Source organism: Manis javanica, chromosome 9 (genome assembly GCF_040802235.1).
Source record: "Manis javanica isolate MJ-LG chromosome 9, MJ_LKY, whole genome shotgun sequence".
NCBI classification, from domain to species: Eukaryota; Metazoa; Chordata; class Mammalia; order Pholidota; family Manidae; genus Manis; species Manis javanica.
In genome coordinates, this window is record NC_133164.1 from 15,097,688 (window position 1) to 15,115,093 (window position 17,406).

Consider the following 17,406-nt stretch of genomic DNA (forward strand, 5'->3'; position numbering starts at 1 on the left):
AATTCAATTATTTAAATTAAAATCAATAAGAACACCCATTGATTTTCAAAGAACAGACAGAATTTTCCACTTTTTAAACATATTCAAGGACCTTAATAATGGTCTGCTCTTTCTTTCCTCTTTTATTCATGCACCCTTTGGTCCACAAACAGAATTGGCCCTGCATCCCTCTTGATTCTGTCTCCATTCCCTTCTGTCACATTTCCATATCGTTCCTAGTGAATGTTGAAATTCTTCCTAACTTTCAAGACATTTTTCATTCTGTCTTTTTCACAGTCATTTATGGCCCTCTCAACATGGCATAATCTCATTCCCTTCTAACATTTTATCTGTATTTTCAGTCCTGGCACCAATCAGCATGACAGTTATTTATGCCCTCATCTATGTGGCTCTGTGGGACTGTCAGCTCCTAATGGACAAGAACATAAGCACGATGATGATGACAGGGACGAAGAGCAGGGGATAGCTGCCATATATTAAGTACCACATATTAAATACTATTAAACAGATCCTGCCTTAAATATTCCAGTGAACAATTCCAATTGCTAGACACTTACTAGGCTCCTTATGTCCATTTTCAGAACTATGATTGTTACACTCATTTTGAAAAGAAATCATGGAGACAGAGGAGTTCAAGAAACTTCTTAGATCACTTTGTTAATGAATTGTAAATCCTATATTTGAAATCTAGTCCGCTGACTCCAGGACCTGTGCTGTTTACATGGCCTTTTTAAAAAATAGCACTTGACATAATGTCATGAACAAAGCAGCCCCTTCCCCAGCTGTGGGGAATGAGTGAGTGAATGAGAAATGAATGTAGAGACTGCATTAGGCACCTAGAATCTATGTGACAAACAGAGACTGCTGATTTAGAAGCAGCAAATAGAAAAGTAATCTCAAACATTAAAAGTAAATCATACCTATTCTTTGTGGAAATGTATTTAGCAATTTAAAAATGTACCACACTAATTCAAATCGATTCCGAACTTTTTCAGTTTCAGAATACAATCCAGACTTCCAGGCACTAGAGACAAGCTAAGCCCTGACACACAGGTAGGAGGTTGTGCCCAATTGCTAATCCTCTACATGTAGGGAAACTTGGTACACTCCAGGCCTGACAATCTCCATAGAAGCCACTTCCCTTAGTGAAATGCTTTCAGGCACAGCAGAGAGAGTAAAAACAATGTCTGGCTGACCTAATGTAATTGAACAAAGTCGGTAGACTTAGACTACTGTTCAAAAGAGGGCATTACAAATTTTTCCATTATTTTTCCTTAAATCCCTATTTTCTTTAAATCATTACTTCATGGAGGATTCATTTTAAGTACTTCCTTTACCTATCCTTTAATATAAATCATGATTTATTACATCATACAAATCTTCAGAGCAAAGTGTCCTAATGGTGAAGGACATCTCCTTGACTCTAAGGACCATCACTCAACTATGGTAAATGTGGTTCAAAGTTGTACTGACAAGATGTTATGAAGCATAAGGGGGAATATTATCCCCAGAAAATAGGACAGCCCCACCCTCTTATAGGACCTGGGTTCCCCTTTTCATTTTATGTTTATAAACTGGTAAACACAGGAATTAAGAGTTCCAAGTTATTTTATTTTTCAGAAGTTATTTGAATAAGCTTGTATGAGAAACCCTGTATTGGTTATTGTTTACCTCCGTGTTGTCAGAGATCAAGTTTTCTGTTGATTTTTCCCAATTAGGCAGGAACGTAAAATAACATTAAATCCTTTAAAACTTTAAATTTAAATTATTTAAGTTTTCTACAAAAGGCATATGTTTATTTGGAATCAGCAAATGCTGGTAAAAAATAAGTTACTTGGCTTCAAAAACATTATCCAAGCCAAAGACACGAAGAAACTAAAATGTATTTTCTAGATTATGAAAAAACAAGTATCTTTTAGTTCTTTTGAACTAAAAAATAGAAAATAATTTTGTTATTCACAAATATAAAACAATTTCAAGTAAAGTATAATTTTGATCTGCTAAAGATCAAATGAGTTGTGGATCGTGAGTATAACTCACTGTTAAAATCAGAAGGAGAAAAAATTCTGCATAAAACACACTGGGTGATGGGCAATAGGTACTTAAACCCCACTTATACAGTGGGGATCTTTTATTGGCAAATCTTAAACTTAACTCAACATGATAGAGCAAAGATTTTAAAACCTCTGTCATCATTTTGTGCCTCAGCTGTATATCCTGATAACTGGCCTCTCTCAATTCTACTTAAACTAGTGATTTTCAACATGTGGTGGCCCAGAAAACACCCACTTCAGAAATGTGGGATGCTTAAGCAAAATAGATTGTAAATCTCATCCAAAGGATCAAAATCTCTGGTGTTTGAACCCAGGAATGTGTATGTTAACTGGTCCTCCAGGTGAACCATGTGCATCTTAGCTCCCTCTTACTTGTGTATATGCACAGATATGTGTGTGTATGTTTACAGTGTGTGTGTATATACAGTGTGTGTGTGATAGAGAAGAACAAAAGGACACACTCATCCTGCTCTTTGAGGTAAAAGCTTCTACTTGCACTCTAAATAACAGACTATCTTTGTTCTGGGGATTTGAAATTAGTTCCATCAAATCTACTGGAATAAACACTTCTGAAATCAAATGTGACTTTCAGGTTTGTGGACCCTAAGAGTTGACAGATAACTGGAATTCAAGGCTTCCTATTTTCTTCTGTTGTATTTATTATAGAAACTTAAGTAATTCATCAGAGGAATCTGTGCCCTTGAATCTGTGCAGGTTGATGCCATCGTCAGATAACACACAGCATTATTAAATATGCTCTATATCAAGTATAGGAAGATAAAATAGAAATAGGAGGCCTAATCCCTAAACTGAATAAGCTTAGACTTCAACAGGGAATATGCAATAGATCATGCTTTTAAAAAGGCTACTATTAAAGCAACACTAAGTAAGTGAAAATGATCAGGTGTCAATTATATATGGATTGAGGACAAGGAGAGAGGAGGTTTGAGAGGACCAAAACCTGTACTGACCACAGCTCTGTGAGAAAATATGAAAAGACATTTTCATAAATAAAAAGTATATGGACAAGTACAGTTTCTTCAAACACAGGAAGGCCTTGGAGGGCTGATTTCCTGTTATCTTACTCCAAAGTTTGCTTTTCATTTTCAAGTTGTTTGGATTCAATTAAAATACTAGGTAGGGAGGAAACAGTGCAAAGATGGTGTGTACCACTATACAGTCATCCCAAGAATAATATTTGTCCATTTAATGAATATAAACTTTTGAAAGAATAATAAATGGAAAATTCTGAAGCTGTAGAGTGATTTTTAAAAATTCCTCTGAGCTATGCTGTCCTGACAGGAAGCCGTGAGGTGGTCACTGATGCTGCCTCCACCTCTGGGTTCAGGATTATCTTCCTGCCTGATGAAATACCTAGAATCATGTGGAATTGCTTAGGCAAGTAATCACCTCCTTTGGATTCTGAATTCCAGGAGTTCATGTAGGTGTTTCCATTCAACCAAATATCGCTGGCTGTCTTCTGCACAACGCAGAACTGATATTTATAACACATTTATCATGTACACTTAAATTTTATTTTGAACCTTGCCAAAGTTTGTGTTTTAATGGTATGCTTGTCAAGGTATCCATCTATTGTCTAAACAAGAGTTTAGCATTTTGAGCCACATGTAATAGGGAGATTTTAATAGGCCTGTTCATGTGTATAACCTAGAGATGCCATTTCTAGCAAAACAATAATACAATGTTGAATGGAAGCAGAAGCTACACAGCCTTGATATGAGTTAAAATCCATAGAAGCTGCATTCATCATCGCAATTTGAAAATAGTGTGCTCCATCTAATTTATCATTGCTCAATATACAAGATATATGAGAGGTTATAGCTATTGGCATCATTCTGTATCTAGAATTCACAACTTGGAAATCTTCACTCTCATATATGCTCAAGTCAACTTCTCTTAGAAAAAACTTTTTATTATAGAAATTTAGAAACCATACAAAAATGAGAGTATTATGATAAATGCCCATGGATTCATCAACCAGTTTCAACCATTACCATCTTTCTGCCCATCTTGTTCCTTCTATCTGTCCACCTCAGGACCTCCTGTCAGGAGAGCAGATGCACTTTCAGATAAAGATTCACCTGAATTATTTTCCTCTGAATCTTACAACTCTGAAAGCATATAGATGCTTTTCTTATGCTTTTACCATTTTATTTGTTTGAAAACGGGAAATTTTAGCCTGTCCCAGTGGTGGAGGAGAGCAGTTTTTTTGTAATTCCTCATCATGAAGGAAGGTCAAGAATCTCTTGATGCACAATTCCAGTTGGAGTGGGTAACTTACACAGTTACCCACCGTACATCACTCCTAACTGGAGATAATGAGTTCTCTATTATCCTTACACACAATCTGCATTCAAACCAGTCTACACTGGGTGCTGTGTTCTCAGTTCTGAAGACAAAAATGTTTCCACTGAGCTCTAATTTACACCACTACTAAATATTTTTCTTGATTTTCATTAAAATAAGAAAATCAGTTTTTCCTATTCAGTGGCAGATCAATTTAACTGAAATAAAATTCCTTCTGTAATTTACCCATACTTACTCAAAGGATTAGTGAGCCACTGTCAGGGAAGAGATACTTGTCTGCTCATTAACATTCATGACCAAGAACCCTTCTGGTAGGGCTGGTTTCCGTGTCTGATAGAGCAATACTTAAAAGAAATTGGCTTGTCTGTGAAACAGCTGCTCAGCAAAGCCCCCATGCAAGGGAATTGGTGATAATAACATGATAATATTACAACATCACTGGGAGCATAATATGTTTTGAGGTACTTTGAGGCATGTGATAGGGGTCTAAAAATTAGAAAAAGACTGGTAGTCCATCACAGAGGACATGGAGCCGCAAATCAGCAATGTGTTTCCTTAGTTTTGAGTGATCTTTCCAATGACCAGAATAGAAGGAGAGGAGGGAGGGAGGGGGAGGGAAGAAAAGAAGACAAATTTAACTTGTACAAAGATCTGGGTGCATTTAAAGTACCCCCTACCATGGATTATCTATTTCAACATTGTGCAAAATCTGCTCACTAGTCCTGTCATAGCCAAATCCCTGGTTAGCTGATTCTTATTTTAACAAGGTATACCCTTTGGGAGAATTGGCAGATTACTTTCCAGTGCCAGTGGAAACATTTCTCTGATTTCTAAAACCCAGTTCAACACATTCTGATTTCCAGAGGCATGTCCTTCAGATGAAATACATGTCACTGAGGTGGTGGCTGAGCAAGTTTAAAGGAGGCATTCAGCTAATTACTTCATACAATGACTAATATGTTAGCCCTCATGAATTACAGTAACTTGTTATTCTGTTCAATAATCAAGGGGACTAGGAGCATAAGAAATAGAAAATAACACACCCGTTTAGTCTTGAAAATCATCCTGTATGTGTGTGTGTGTGTTCATATGTATATTTGTTAGTGTGTTAGGATATGGGAGATAATGGTATAACAAGCATATTCACTTAACTGTGCTTTATTTAGAAAACACTTATTGCTCTTCAATTCCCAGAGGATCTACCAAAATGCCAATGACAACACCAAACACACCAGCTACTAGGAAACAAAAATGCTTTTTGAGGGATAGCGAGAGACAGTCAGCTGAGGACTTTGATGGATTAGGACACAGAAGTAGTCCCTTCTTCCCTCACCTCCACTTCCATGGGACTCAGATACTGTGCCATCAATGATGGGGGTGACCAGGAGACTGGCTTTAGCCAATGGAACTTGGGAGGACAGTGTGCTGATTCTAGTTTGGGCATTGAGGGGCACCCACTTTTGTGCTTTAGTCTCCAAACACCACCATGAGAAGAAAATGCCCAAGACAGAGTGCTGTTTCCAAAAGCATAGTGACGCTCGAGCAAACTGGGCCACATCACGCAGCTGCAAGCCAAGCCCAGTTGAGCACAAGCCAGACAGTCAAACTCTAGACAATCCAAAGATGCATTAAGGAAAAATAAATGTTTTTTTGTTGTTTGTTATGAAGCAATAGCAGACTGATAGAAGGACTGAAAAGTTTCTATGGAGTATCTACATCACAGATATATGTTAAGTGTCAGTAAACTAACATTGTCGGAAAAAATCAATAGTACACACATTTATAACATGGCCCAGGGACTTTGGGGACATACCTACAAAATGTCTGCTACCTTTGTTATCTTCTGTCATTTCTTTACCACAATTTTAAGTCACTCTTTAAGGGTCCTATCTGTCCACTCTTCCAAAAGTCTTTTCTGATGCCTGTAAGTAAAACACTTTACTCCCCCCTTTCTTTTTCCAACTGACTTCTACTCTATGGCATCATCAATTCAGCATGCTGTAGTGTCACACTTGTTCTTATGTCTTTCCAACAGGTAAACTTCATAACAGACTGTGACCATATTTTTGTCATTATCGGTCATTGTACCTGCTACACATTTGATCAAGTGTCTTCTATATAATAGGTTCTGAATAAGTGTTTCCCAATTGAAATCTCTCTCTCTCTCTCTCTCTCTCTCTCTCTCTCTCTCTCTCTCTCTCTCTCTCTCTCTCTCTCTCTCACACACACACACACACACACACACATACACACCCATGTGATAGGAAATATTGAAGATTCAACCACTATCTAGGAAACTATTTATGGTTTTTACTTTTCAACTGTTTTCTCTGAGAAAATTAGACTATATTTTAAAGATATCATTACATCATTGTCATCTCTGCAGTATAGAGATGAGAAACGGTATTTAAAAAGAAAACACAAGCAGTGGAAAAATATTATGGTGCTGTGCATAAATTACCTCCACACTCAGTAGAATGAGAATTCTGAGGGTGATATTAGACAGTAAGTTCTTCAGGAGGATGGATATTACTGCTCAACTTTTTTTTGTTTTGCTTTTAAAAATGAACTTGCTGCACAAATTCCGGACAAATATATATCAGCAAAACACATAAATAAAAACCAGGAAGGAAAGTAAAATAATATGAGCAAGAAGAACACAGAAACAAACTGAAACCCCAAACTGAGCTTCAAATGTGAATCAATTACAGCTCAAATAAATCTGAAGAAAGAATAACCAAAGTAAAATATCCTTTCAGCTAAATTCTCCTCTCTAAATAACCCATATTCCACACACATTCCTGGAGAATAGGGTGATGATGAGTACATCAAGACAGAAGTTACTAGGGCTTTTTGAGGTTAGGAGAATAAATAATATACCCTCATTGATTCAATGACAATCTTTACACAAAGCATTCATTCCGCTTTAATTCAGGGACAATTTCCAATTCAATACTGTTCTGCCTTTTCCAAAAATGTGGCTAGATTCTTTATCCACCAATATCACAATCACCCTATTAAAGGAATATCGATAATTTTTAGTCAGCATCCACTCAAAACAAATAAAAGCTTACTTAGAATTTCAACCGAATACCAACTTCCTATCACATTGCTATTTATAAGTCCGACGTAAGTGAAGAGTATTAGGTTACAGTCTTGGTTTCATTCTTCCTGGTGGAAACTTGGCAAGTCATTTACCCTCTCCAGGCTCCAGGTTCCTTGGGGGCAGGACTATTTTTAGGTGGGTAATTTTCTTTTTTTTAAGAATTAAAAAAAAAATCTCATTCCACTTTTCTCTGCCAGACATTTCCACCTCCTCCCCACAAGAACTGGAACAGGACAGGCGGTGGGAAACAAAGCAGTAGATGCCGATGCTGCTGATCATGAAATCTCAGCACGTTAAGGGACTGGGAAGAACAAGAGAGATTATGGGGCAGTGGCAGCTAAGAGCAGGTGGGAGCGCTTAGCGGAGAACAGAAGGCTGAGTTTGCCACTGAATGAGTATCTGCGTGACTTTGCCCTGCAGTTCACCCTGCTACATAGGTGAACATTTGTAAAGGGCAAGGAAGTTGGTCGTGTGTTGCCTGTTATTACTATTACTGCTATCAGGGTATTTGATTGTTCTCCACCTTCCTCAGATCTGAACAAATTAGCCACTTAGTAACATGACAGCCTTTGGGATTTAGACACAAATGCCAATTTGACAGACTGGACAGTCATTAAACACAAAAATCTAGGAAAATGAGTAGGTGCACTAAACTGACCCTCCCTTTTTCTGTGTTTTTATGATTTGTGTATTTGTGTTGTGTACTGTGGCTGTCTGGGCACTGTGCTGAGGTGAGAGAGGTAAAAAGGAAGGCAGGGAGGTTATGATCATCCTCCCAGGCGTCCCTGAAGGGTCTTCATCCATAACTGAGGCCCCCTGGGCCCTGTGAAGTACTCAGGGGACTTAAGCAACGGCCACACCCTGACCATCAAGGTGAGGGGTTTGCAGAGACATGTAACTCTAGCCATGAGGAGATTTGGCTAGTGAAAAATGGAAAAAAAACAAAGACCTTGTCAGACCCTTGGAGATGTGTCAGTGCCAGGAATATAAACCTTTATTTGATAAACATCCATCATAACATCTCAATTTTATGTTTAAGAAGATAAAAAAAGCTACTCAGTTAAATGAAAATTCTCTGTGAATTCCTGCCACTTTTTCAATTCACTGTCTCTTAGCAACAAATTCAGGACTAATAGGGATATGGGACACAGCATGGCCATTTAAGAAAGTGGGGAAAGAATTCTTATTAATTCAGGTTTAACTTCCAATTGTCCAATGAATATTGATGATCCTACACAGTGTTTATCTTCTAAATATTATCAAAGATATTAATAAACTCTGGGAAAGAATAAGGCAATAAATAGAATGTCTGTTGAAAGTTTTGGAATTTCAAATTTAAAAAATCACCTCAGCCACAAAATGAAAAGCCAAATGGAATCAGAACATTTCTAGTATGATAGGGAAAGAAATAACTGTAGACTAATGATTAATAGTACCTGAATTCAGCCCCTCTTAACAGAGCTGGGACTGACTCATATTTATCAGGTACAATTTAAACTGTTGCACTTAAATGAAAACAGAAAGTGTTCACCTTCTCATATAATATAGCCATCATTCATATAATAAAGAGCATATAGTCAACAAAACACTGCAAAATCCAAAAGATAAATCAAGCTCTCTGAAAAAGTGGGACCAGAGGAATAAATGCAAAATGAGCCCTTTGGATGAAGAGACCCAGCAACACTGCAAAACAACTCACAGAAAAAGAAGCTGCTAAAAATAAACTCAAGTCCTTCAGAGCACCATCGATTTTATCTGGGAAAATAAAATTCAGAGGGCAACATTCCAAAACTGATCCTAGATAGCTCTTCTGTGGTCACACCAACTGATACTCATCAATAAATGCCATGAGGGACTGTTTTAAAAAAAAAAAAAAAAAGTCGAGGGAAAAAATGAAAAGCTATCCACATGAATGCACCAGCGTTCCTGAAAGGTGACTTAGCAGGATCCTTCTTGGAATAAGAAGACAGTCATGCAATTTTTGCATGGTTGAGCTTCATGAAATCGCTTAAAGAAAGGGCAGAAATTCCGGTAGTGACTTTTTAACTTCGTGTTTTTATACTTATTTATTTAATGTTGAGCTCTTAAACTGAGCTTAAGATTAAGCTCTAAAACCTGAGCTCATAAAGATAACATTTAGATTCTTTAAAAGTCTGGCTGAAAGCTTTCTCAAAAACAGTCTCCACTTCTCTCCCACAGCAGCCTAACTCAACTGCCGTGAAATGCAGTTACTCAAGAATTCATCACCGCCCGTGTCAGATCTAATCTTAGCAAAAATCAATGTCCTGTCAAACCAATTGACATCATACCCCTAAGTGCACTAGAACAATTTAAAACACACCTGTAGAAAGAGAGAGAAAGGAGGGAGGAGAGTTTCTTTAGTAAGACAAATGAGATCTGGGATTAAGAACTGTAAACCCAAAGACATTAAAAGTCAGCAATATGAGAATACAAGTATCTGGCTCAGTCTTGTTGAACAGCTTTACTTATTTAAAAAATAAATCAACTCCCCAGAAAGCTACCTTACATCTGATATTTTTTAAAAGAGGAATATATATTTGCACTGTGCATACTGCCCTGGAATTCTTTCTACTTAATTTTGGAGTACAGATTTATGGAGGCACTAGAGTTGTTTTCCAAAGACAGGCCCACGTTAGCAGCAGCAGAGAAGTCTCACCTGCTTTCTGTAACAAATGGTAAATCATCTCAATTTGTCTCAATTTGAAGTGATACATTATAGTTCCTTAAAGGCAGAGCCCCTTCAGGGGCTCCTGAATGTTACTGGATTTGTAATCTGTCAATCAAGGGTAACTCCCAAGTACTCCCCAGCTGCATTCAGGGAATTCACATTCACAGCATCACCTCTAAATAAGGAATTATTTTCATATACATCCACATATAAAACAGAACACAAGAGTGAGCAGCAGACTAAGCATGTGAAGATGTTGAAACATCCTAGGTGGAAAGGATGAGTTGTGCTGACTTAAAGGGAAACAATCACACCGTCTTGAGTACTGCAAACACCCCCGGGTGGACCTGCCTTTTGGAACTTGGAGAACTGATTTGAAAGAAATTGGTGTTTGCTATAATAGCTTAAAGCAGCAGTGAGGCAGAACAATTTACCTGCTACAGAGAAAAGAAAAAAGAAATAAACTTTGCCAAGCCTTTTCTTAATTGGCTTTATTGTGCCTTGACTGGAGAGCAGGAAGAAAATCCATGGTGGTACTGTCACCCTGGGGCATCTTAATATGACCAAAGGGGCACGAGGATGGGTCACCACAATTTTTAAGTCTGGTTTACAATGAGTCATAGCAAGATGCCTTCACTTCCTAGAGCATTAAAGTCTACACACCGCTTAAAAATATTCACTTGTTCGTTTTCATTACTGGTTCAGTTTATAAAAATCAGATTACTTCGAATGTTTTTCTGAGTCTCTTCTGAGACAATTCAATGCTGAAATTCTAGTAATAATTACTTTCAGTCTTTGTGCTTTCTAATACAAGCTTTTTTAACAAATAGAATATAGAAATGAAATTGATCACTTATAATCAGGAAATCAACAGAGGATTCAAACCTTATACAGAACACACTATAACTGCATTGTAAAACGTGGCTACATTGCTGGAATGGCAAACTCCAAAATAAAGGAGTCACTGTCACTGGCACCTAAAACACGACTCACAACTCTCTTCTTAAAAGTGTTGTTACATTTCAAATCATTTTCAATGTCATTTAATTATTTTAAAGAAAATCCCCAGATGAAAACTGAAGACAAGCTATGGTGTGACAAAATCCAAAATCAGAATTAGAATCACTCTGATCATGAAAATTTGAGCTCAGTCTTTCAGAATAAATCTCACAAGCAAACCACAAATGGAAAACAGCTCATTGTTAACTCCGGATTTTCCAAGATATTGTTATAAATGCTGTCAAGAAAGCTCATGCTTTTTCTAAAAATAGACAAAGTTATAAATGTTGAAGAGGGAAAGAAAAGGTACTGCTTAAAAAAAATTTCATATTAAGACCAAGATTCTCACAGAAAAGCATATTTAGAATAAAGTAAAACAGAAACTATTTCACCTACCATCGAATTTCTTGTGCCTGGACACAAAAGTGGAGCGCACAAAATGACTCGTCTCTTCCACCAGGTTTTCAAACTCAAGCTTGCTTTGCTGGCTTAACTTGTCTTCCATCTCTGTGGTACAGCAAGTATATTCTTGAGGACAGATTCTTAAATGTTCCCCTGCAAGGAGAAGGTAAATGTCAGTATGGAATTATAAGGACTTTGGAGAATTTGTTTCTCTAACATGTCCCTCCAATCCTGGGGTACTTATTCCATCAACCCTTCCAGCCATCCCTATGAATTTTACCTGGGTCTCAGTGTCCTTGACATTATAAACATTTGGGACTTAGGTTGAACTTGATTCTATGATCTGAATGTTTGTGTCCCCCAGAATTCATATGTCAAAATCCTAACCCCCAAGGTGGTGGTATTAGGAGGTAGGGCCTTTGGGAAGCAAATGAAATTAGTACCCTTACAAGAGACCCCAGCCTGTGAGCTCGCCCCTTCTCTTATGTAAAAACAGCAGAGCAATGCTGTCTATGAACCAGGGAGAGGACTCTCACCGGGCATTCAATCTGCCAGTGCCGTGATCTTGGACTACCCAGCCTCCCAAACTGTCAGAAATCCCTGTTTGCTGTTTATAAGCCACCAGTTTACAGCATTTCTGTTATAGGAGCCCAACTGGACGCAGACACCTGATATTAGTTCCTGTCTCTGTCATCTAAGTGAAGGCATATTAAAGACTTCAGAAAATCATGCTTTTGTTTGAAATGCAACAAATAACACCAGGTACCTAGCGATGCAATACAGTCACAAGAGTGCCTGACTTTGGAAACCTCAAGTAAGGCAAAAGACATTCAGACCCATCTCCACAGATGTTAGACAGAAGGGGCCAGGAAAGGAGGGGACCATTCCCTGTGCTCCATCCCTGCCTGTCCCTCTCTCAGAAAGCATTAGCTTTCCTCTCTGTGCAAGTGAGTGCATTTATGGCAGGTCTCGCGGGCCACACATTCCCTCAGCTGGCATTTCCTGCCAGAGTGAAGATGCTCTGTTGCCAGGAGGAGCGCACTGATGGGTTTAACTAAGGCCCACGTGACATGGAAATGTAAAGTAAGAGGTAATGAAAGTCTTGTATTTAATTCAACAGATTTATCTCTGGATATACCAGGCCACTTCTGACAGTATTGCTTTCTTCAGTGCACTCTGTGCATAGGAGCTAAACCTTTGCTTTGTGAAATGAAAATGGTCTGTTACTGCATAAAATGGGAATTTCCCATTGCTGCAGCTCCATTAGTGCCAAAAATGTTCTGCAGAGCCTGTGGAGGGAAGAAGGAAAACCCACCCAACATCTCACTAAATAAAACTGACAAATTGCCCCAGCAATCCAAGTCACTGTAGGGCATTGAAAACCAAATGAACAAAGTGCTTGATGTGCTGATTAAAGCTCATTTATAATGTTTAGCAGTACTCATATAAGATTATATCCAGGGACTTTGTGTGAAGTATGGGGCACCTCAGGATTGCCCATGTAGTCAGATGCCTTAGTTCCTAGTTTCTACTTAAAACAACCCCAGAATAAATATACATACCACAGGTGTGTATTAAAATTTGGTCTTATGTAATTCCTGGAAAGGAGGGAGACCATATGACATTCTGTGTATTTTTTTTAGAATAAGAAATGAAAATAATTGCATTTGAGAATAATAAACATCAACTTCAAGATAACAGTTCCCTCCCAGGAGGAATTAGGATTTGAGGGAAATGTTCAACACTTTTATCTATAATCTTTCATTGCTTAGGTTTGTTGGATACAGGGTGTTTATTATATTATGATCTTTACTTTTTTCTGAACATTTTAACTATTTTGTTATAAAAACTTAAAAATATGTCACTAAAAAAAGAGTAGCCACTATAATTGTGCTAAAAAGGAGAACAGGGGGCAGAAATTAGGAAAGAAAAGCAGGCTGCCCTTGACATTCAGAAGCCAGCCTGGCACTCTCAGCTAGGTCACGAGAGTCTATTACACCTGAACAATCTCACAGAATACCAACCTCAGGCAAAATTACCCTGAGACCATGGTAAGTATGATACAGCAAGGCCACTACAAAATTTTGTCTAAGCACAGCCAAAACAAGGCCCTATGCCATCCAAAAAGTACCAAACACCTCCTCTGTCAGGCATAATGAGTGCATTTTAGCCATTTAGACTGATTTTCACACTACTCTCTCTCCTTGTTATCAGATTTATTGAGGTGCCTTATGATGGAATGACCTCTGCTTTGTGACAGCATCCAATCTAAGGTGAAGCCCTGCTTCTTTGAACCCTTGCCCAAATTACCAGAATCCAAACCCTGTAATAGATTCTTCCCAGGTCCTCTAAGAAGCCTCACAGTTCTCCATGTTGTACTCTCACGTTCTGGAGCAAGTGATAAGTCACTTGCTCAACCATACGTGGGATACTGATCACTTCAGATTTGGAGTGATCTGACAATACCAAGATGGGCAGGACTAGAAGAACCTCAATTTTGAAATGTTTTCCCAAGTGATTATGATACTTATATCCCAGTGAAAACATAGTCCTAGAGTTTCAGACACGGGTAAGGAATAAATTTGGCTTCATCAAAAGGAAATGGCCTGCAAATCACTAATTTTCTTTTCGTAAAATATGAAGTTTAACTGATAAAGACAAAACTCTGTATCAAATTGAATGGAGACTGAGCATTAACACTTTGCAGATGTTCCTTCCTCTGACCTGTCACAAAGCATGTCTAAAACGCCCTATTTTGTTTCCTACTTCCCCCTACCCCATTTCCTCCTCCAGTACCCACAAAAATCCTATGGATCACATTAATGAAGTTTAACTGGATTGGAGGCATTATAATCTCAAATCACTCCAGGAAAATTATTATTTTAAGTCAAGTGATAAATAAAAACAGGAAAAAAAAGCTTCCTTCTTAGTGGAACAACTTTAAATCAAAATTACGTTTTGTGTGTGTTCATGTATGTACGTATGTAAGTGGGTAGGTACGAGGTATGTGTGCATGTGTGTGTGTGTGTGTGTGTGTGTGTGTGTGTGTGCGTGTGTGTGTAGGGTTATGGAAGTATATATAAGCAGCTGCTAGGTTAATTTTATGCAGTATTAGATTTTTTATAGAACTGGAAGTATCCTCAGAAATCAACTAATTTCTACTCCTTTATACCAGTCCCCACAGAGAAAATCAGAGCAATAGAGACAGAGAGAGATAAGCATGGTGAGAGAAAGTGAAGGGATGGAAAGACTGCCAGCATGTTGAAGAATCTTGCTGTAGGAAAAGTAAATCTATGCCAAGTTCTTGTTAAGAGTGTCCAGGGAGAGATTGTGATGATGCCCCCAGGCACACAAGATCGGGAAGCATGAAATGTGTGTTCGGATTTAGGCTGAGCCTTCCTGTCTTTCCAACATACACTAGGTAAGAAGGAAACAGACAGACAGTTCCTCTCTCCCTAAGCTGAGGCTACTGATCCTTGCCAACACAACCTGATGACTTTGAATGGCCAGAAAGACTTAGGACACCTGATGTGCTGTGAGTGGGTATGGTTTATTTAGTTTGTTTTGGGCCTTAGAACAAAGGCTTGTAAAACCACAGCCTCTGGGCCAAATCCAGCCTACTGACTGTTTTTGTAGGGCCTGTGAGAAAAAGAGTTGGGGATAAAAACATCTAAAGAATAATATATTGTGCTATGTGGAAATTTTATGAAATTCAAATTTAACTTTCCACAATCTCCGGCACCCCATTTATTTATGTATCGGCTCTGGCTGCTTTAATATCACAACAGCAGAATTGCCATGAGGCCATAGGGCCTGCAATGCCTGAACAACTAGTTACATTCTGAAGTCACACATGGCAGCTGCTCTTTGACATAAAGAATTAGTTCTAACTTTTCCTGGTTGAACTTCTCCAAATAGCAAGAATATCCAACTTTTCTCAGCTTAAATACTTCCTGACACTTATGAGTATTTGATATAATAATTAGATACTTCCCAAGTTGTAACTAATGGAGAAGAAAGTGCTGCCTTTAGAGGTTTCCTACCCACATTCCTTTCTCAGATTCCCTTGGACTGTTTATATGTTATCTATCCATAACTGGGCACAACATTTACCTCAGTAGGAGTGCTGCTAAATACCTCCAAGATTACAGATATTAAGTAGACTAAAAAGCTCATTGCAGAAGGTCAGGAAAAGGGACCATAAATGCAGAAAATGTGAGATTGGAACTATGATGATTATACCTTTACTCATCAAACATTTACTGAAAACCTTCTATGTGCAACTCATGCTGACGGGCTCCTGTTCAGCAAGATCAGACACAGGGTCATGCAATCAGCTTACACAGGCGTGTACTTTTCTTAGGGCACTTGAAGTTCAAGCCAGTGAATTCCCAGTCCCTGCATTTTTATGGAACTCTTCACTAGCTCTAAAATAAATTAGGTGGAGTATAGAAGTGGAAGGGACTTCACCGGAAGTTAGCGAATGAGCAAAGGCTGGGAGACATACAATCAAACTGTAAATTGTCATGTTTTCCAAGAAAGAGATGAGGCTCTTCCTCCCTCCACATGCCCCTTACACCTATGTGTCACTCTTCATAACGTCTTTCCCCAAATGCCTGCCCAGATGTTCATTTTCACACCCAGATGCTGAGGCATCAGTAGAAATGTAATTCTGCCAGATCGTGCTCCCTCCAGGGACAGCCCTGGCTCTCAAAGCTGCCAGTACTCAACTTGGTGAGTGGCACAGTGGGAACAGCAGGAGACAGGAGGACCTCGTTAACCAGCCTCGATGGGTCTGTTACAGCAGACACTCTGCCCTCAGAGGTGACACGCAGGGACCTCAGAATGCACATTCCAAATAAACAAACAACCAAAATGAAGTTCCTTTTGAATAAGTCATATTTCACAGACTAAAGCCAACCGAACTCTTGGCTTTTATAGAGCTTTGGTGTATGGAGGGGAATTACTGCCTTTGCACTTCCTAGAAGGTAGGTAGGAAATCAAAAACTGACAAGTACAAAGAAGGTGGCAAAATCTCTCAAAACATAGCACTTTAGCTTCTGAGTTTCCAAATTCCATTTCATTAGCGTACTGTATTTGTTTCAGACTTGACCCTCTTTTCAGGGCCAACAGTCTACATGGAAGCTCCCTCATCCTGAAACTGTTAAAATCCCCACATTCAATTAGCTGTGTCTGGTACCAAGCTGGAGCCTCCTCATCACTTGATGTGTCACCTCGAATAGTCATTCAACTTGTTCATCTGGTGCCTAGGAAGGTGACTGAAGCAAATGATCTAAGGAAACAGGTTTAGGGAACTAAATACTCTAGAGTAAGTGAACTTTTAGTTTAGCTAGTTTCTGAGAGCTAAGATACTTTAAATTGGAGCTAATAGTCCCATTTTTAGTTTTACAAAGTTCCCATACAAGCTAACCAGGAGTGGCAGAATGCACAAAAGTAGCGTTTTTTAAATGTATGTCCCAGTTCATTTCTTCAAGTTCAAATTTCCCGCACTTCCAAATAAGCGCTCTTTAACATTTCTCAGTGTGAAGTGTTATTATAAATGATCCTTTCATATCTTTAAGGGCTGCTCTTCTTTAGAGAAGCTGTTCAGCACCATCATCAGAAATGTTTAAACTTTCACACAAGTTTTAAGAAATTCAATTAATGTTCTACTCCAGTGGATCTTATCACTTAAATAACCTATATGATTGTCATCCTTTGATGTTGTCAATTTTCTGATAAAGACTTTGAATATTAATTCTTTCAGCTATAATGTTGCCATTCTGCATTTTGCAAAAATAGTTCCTTTGATGGAACTAATAAGTTAA

At 38.4% G+C, this 17,406-nt stretch overlaps 1 protein-coding gene across 2 annotated transcripts in view; it reads right to left on the reverse strand.

The window, feature by feature from the left end:
- GPC6 (glypican 6) overlaps positions 1–17,406 on the reverse strand; it is a 1,055,520-nt gene that overhangs the window by 764,642 nt on the left and 273,472 nt on the right. For both annotated transcript variants that reach the window (XM_037024937.2, XM_037024936.2), the window contains exon 2: positions 11,573–11,731. In XM_037024937.2, coding sequence (XP_036880832.2) covers positions 11,573–11,731 — 159 coding nt within the window. The remainder of the gene's footprint in view (positions 1–11,572; positions 11,732–17,406) is intronic.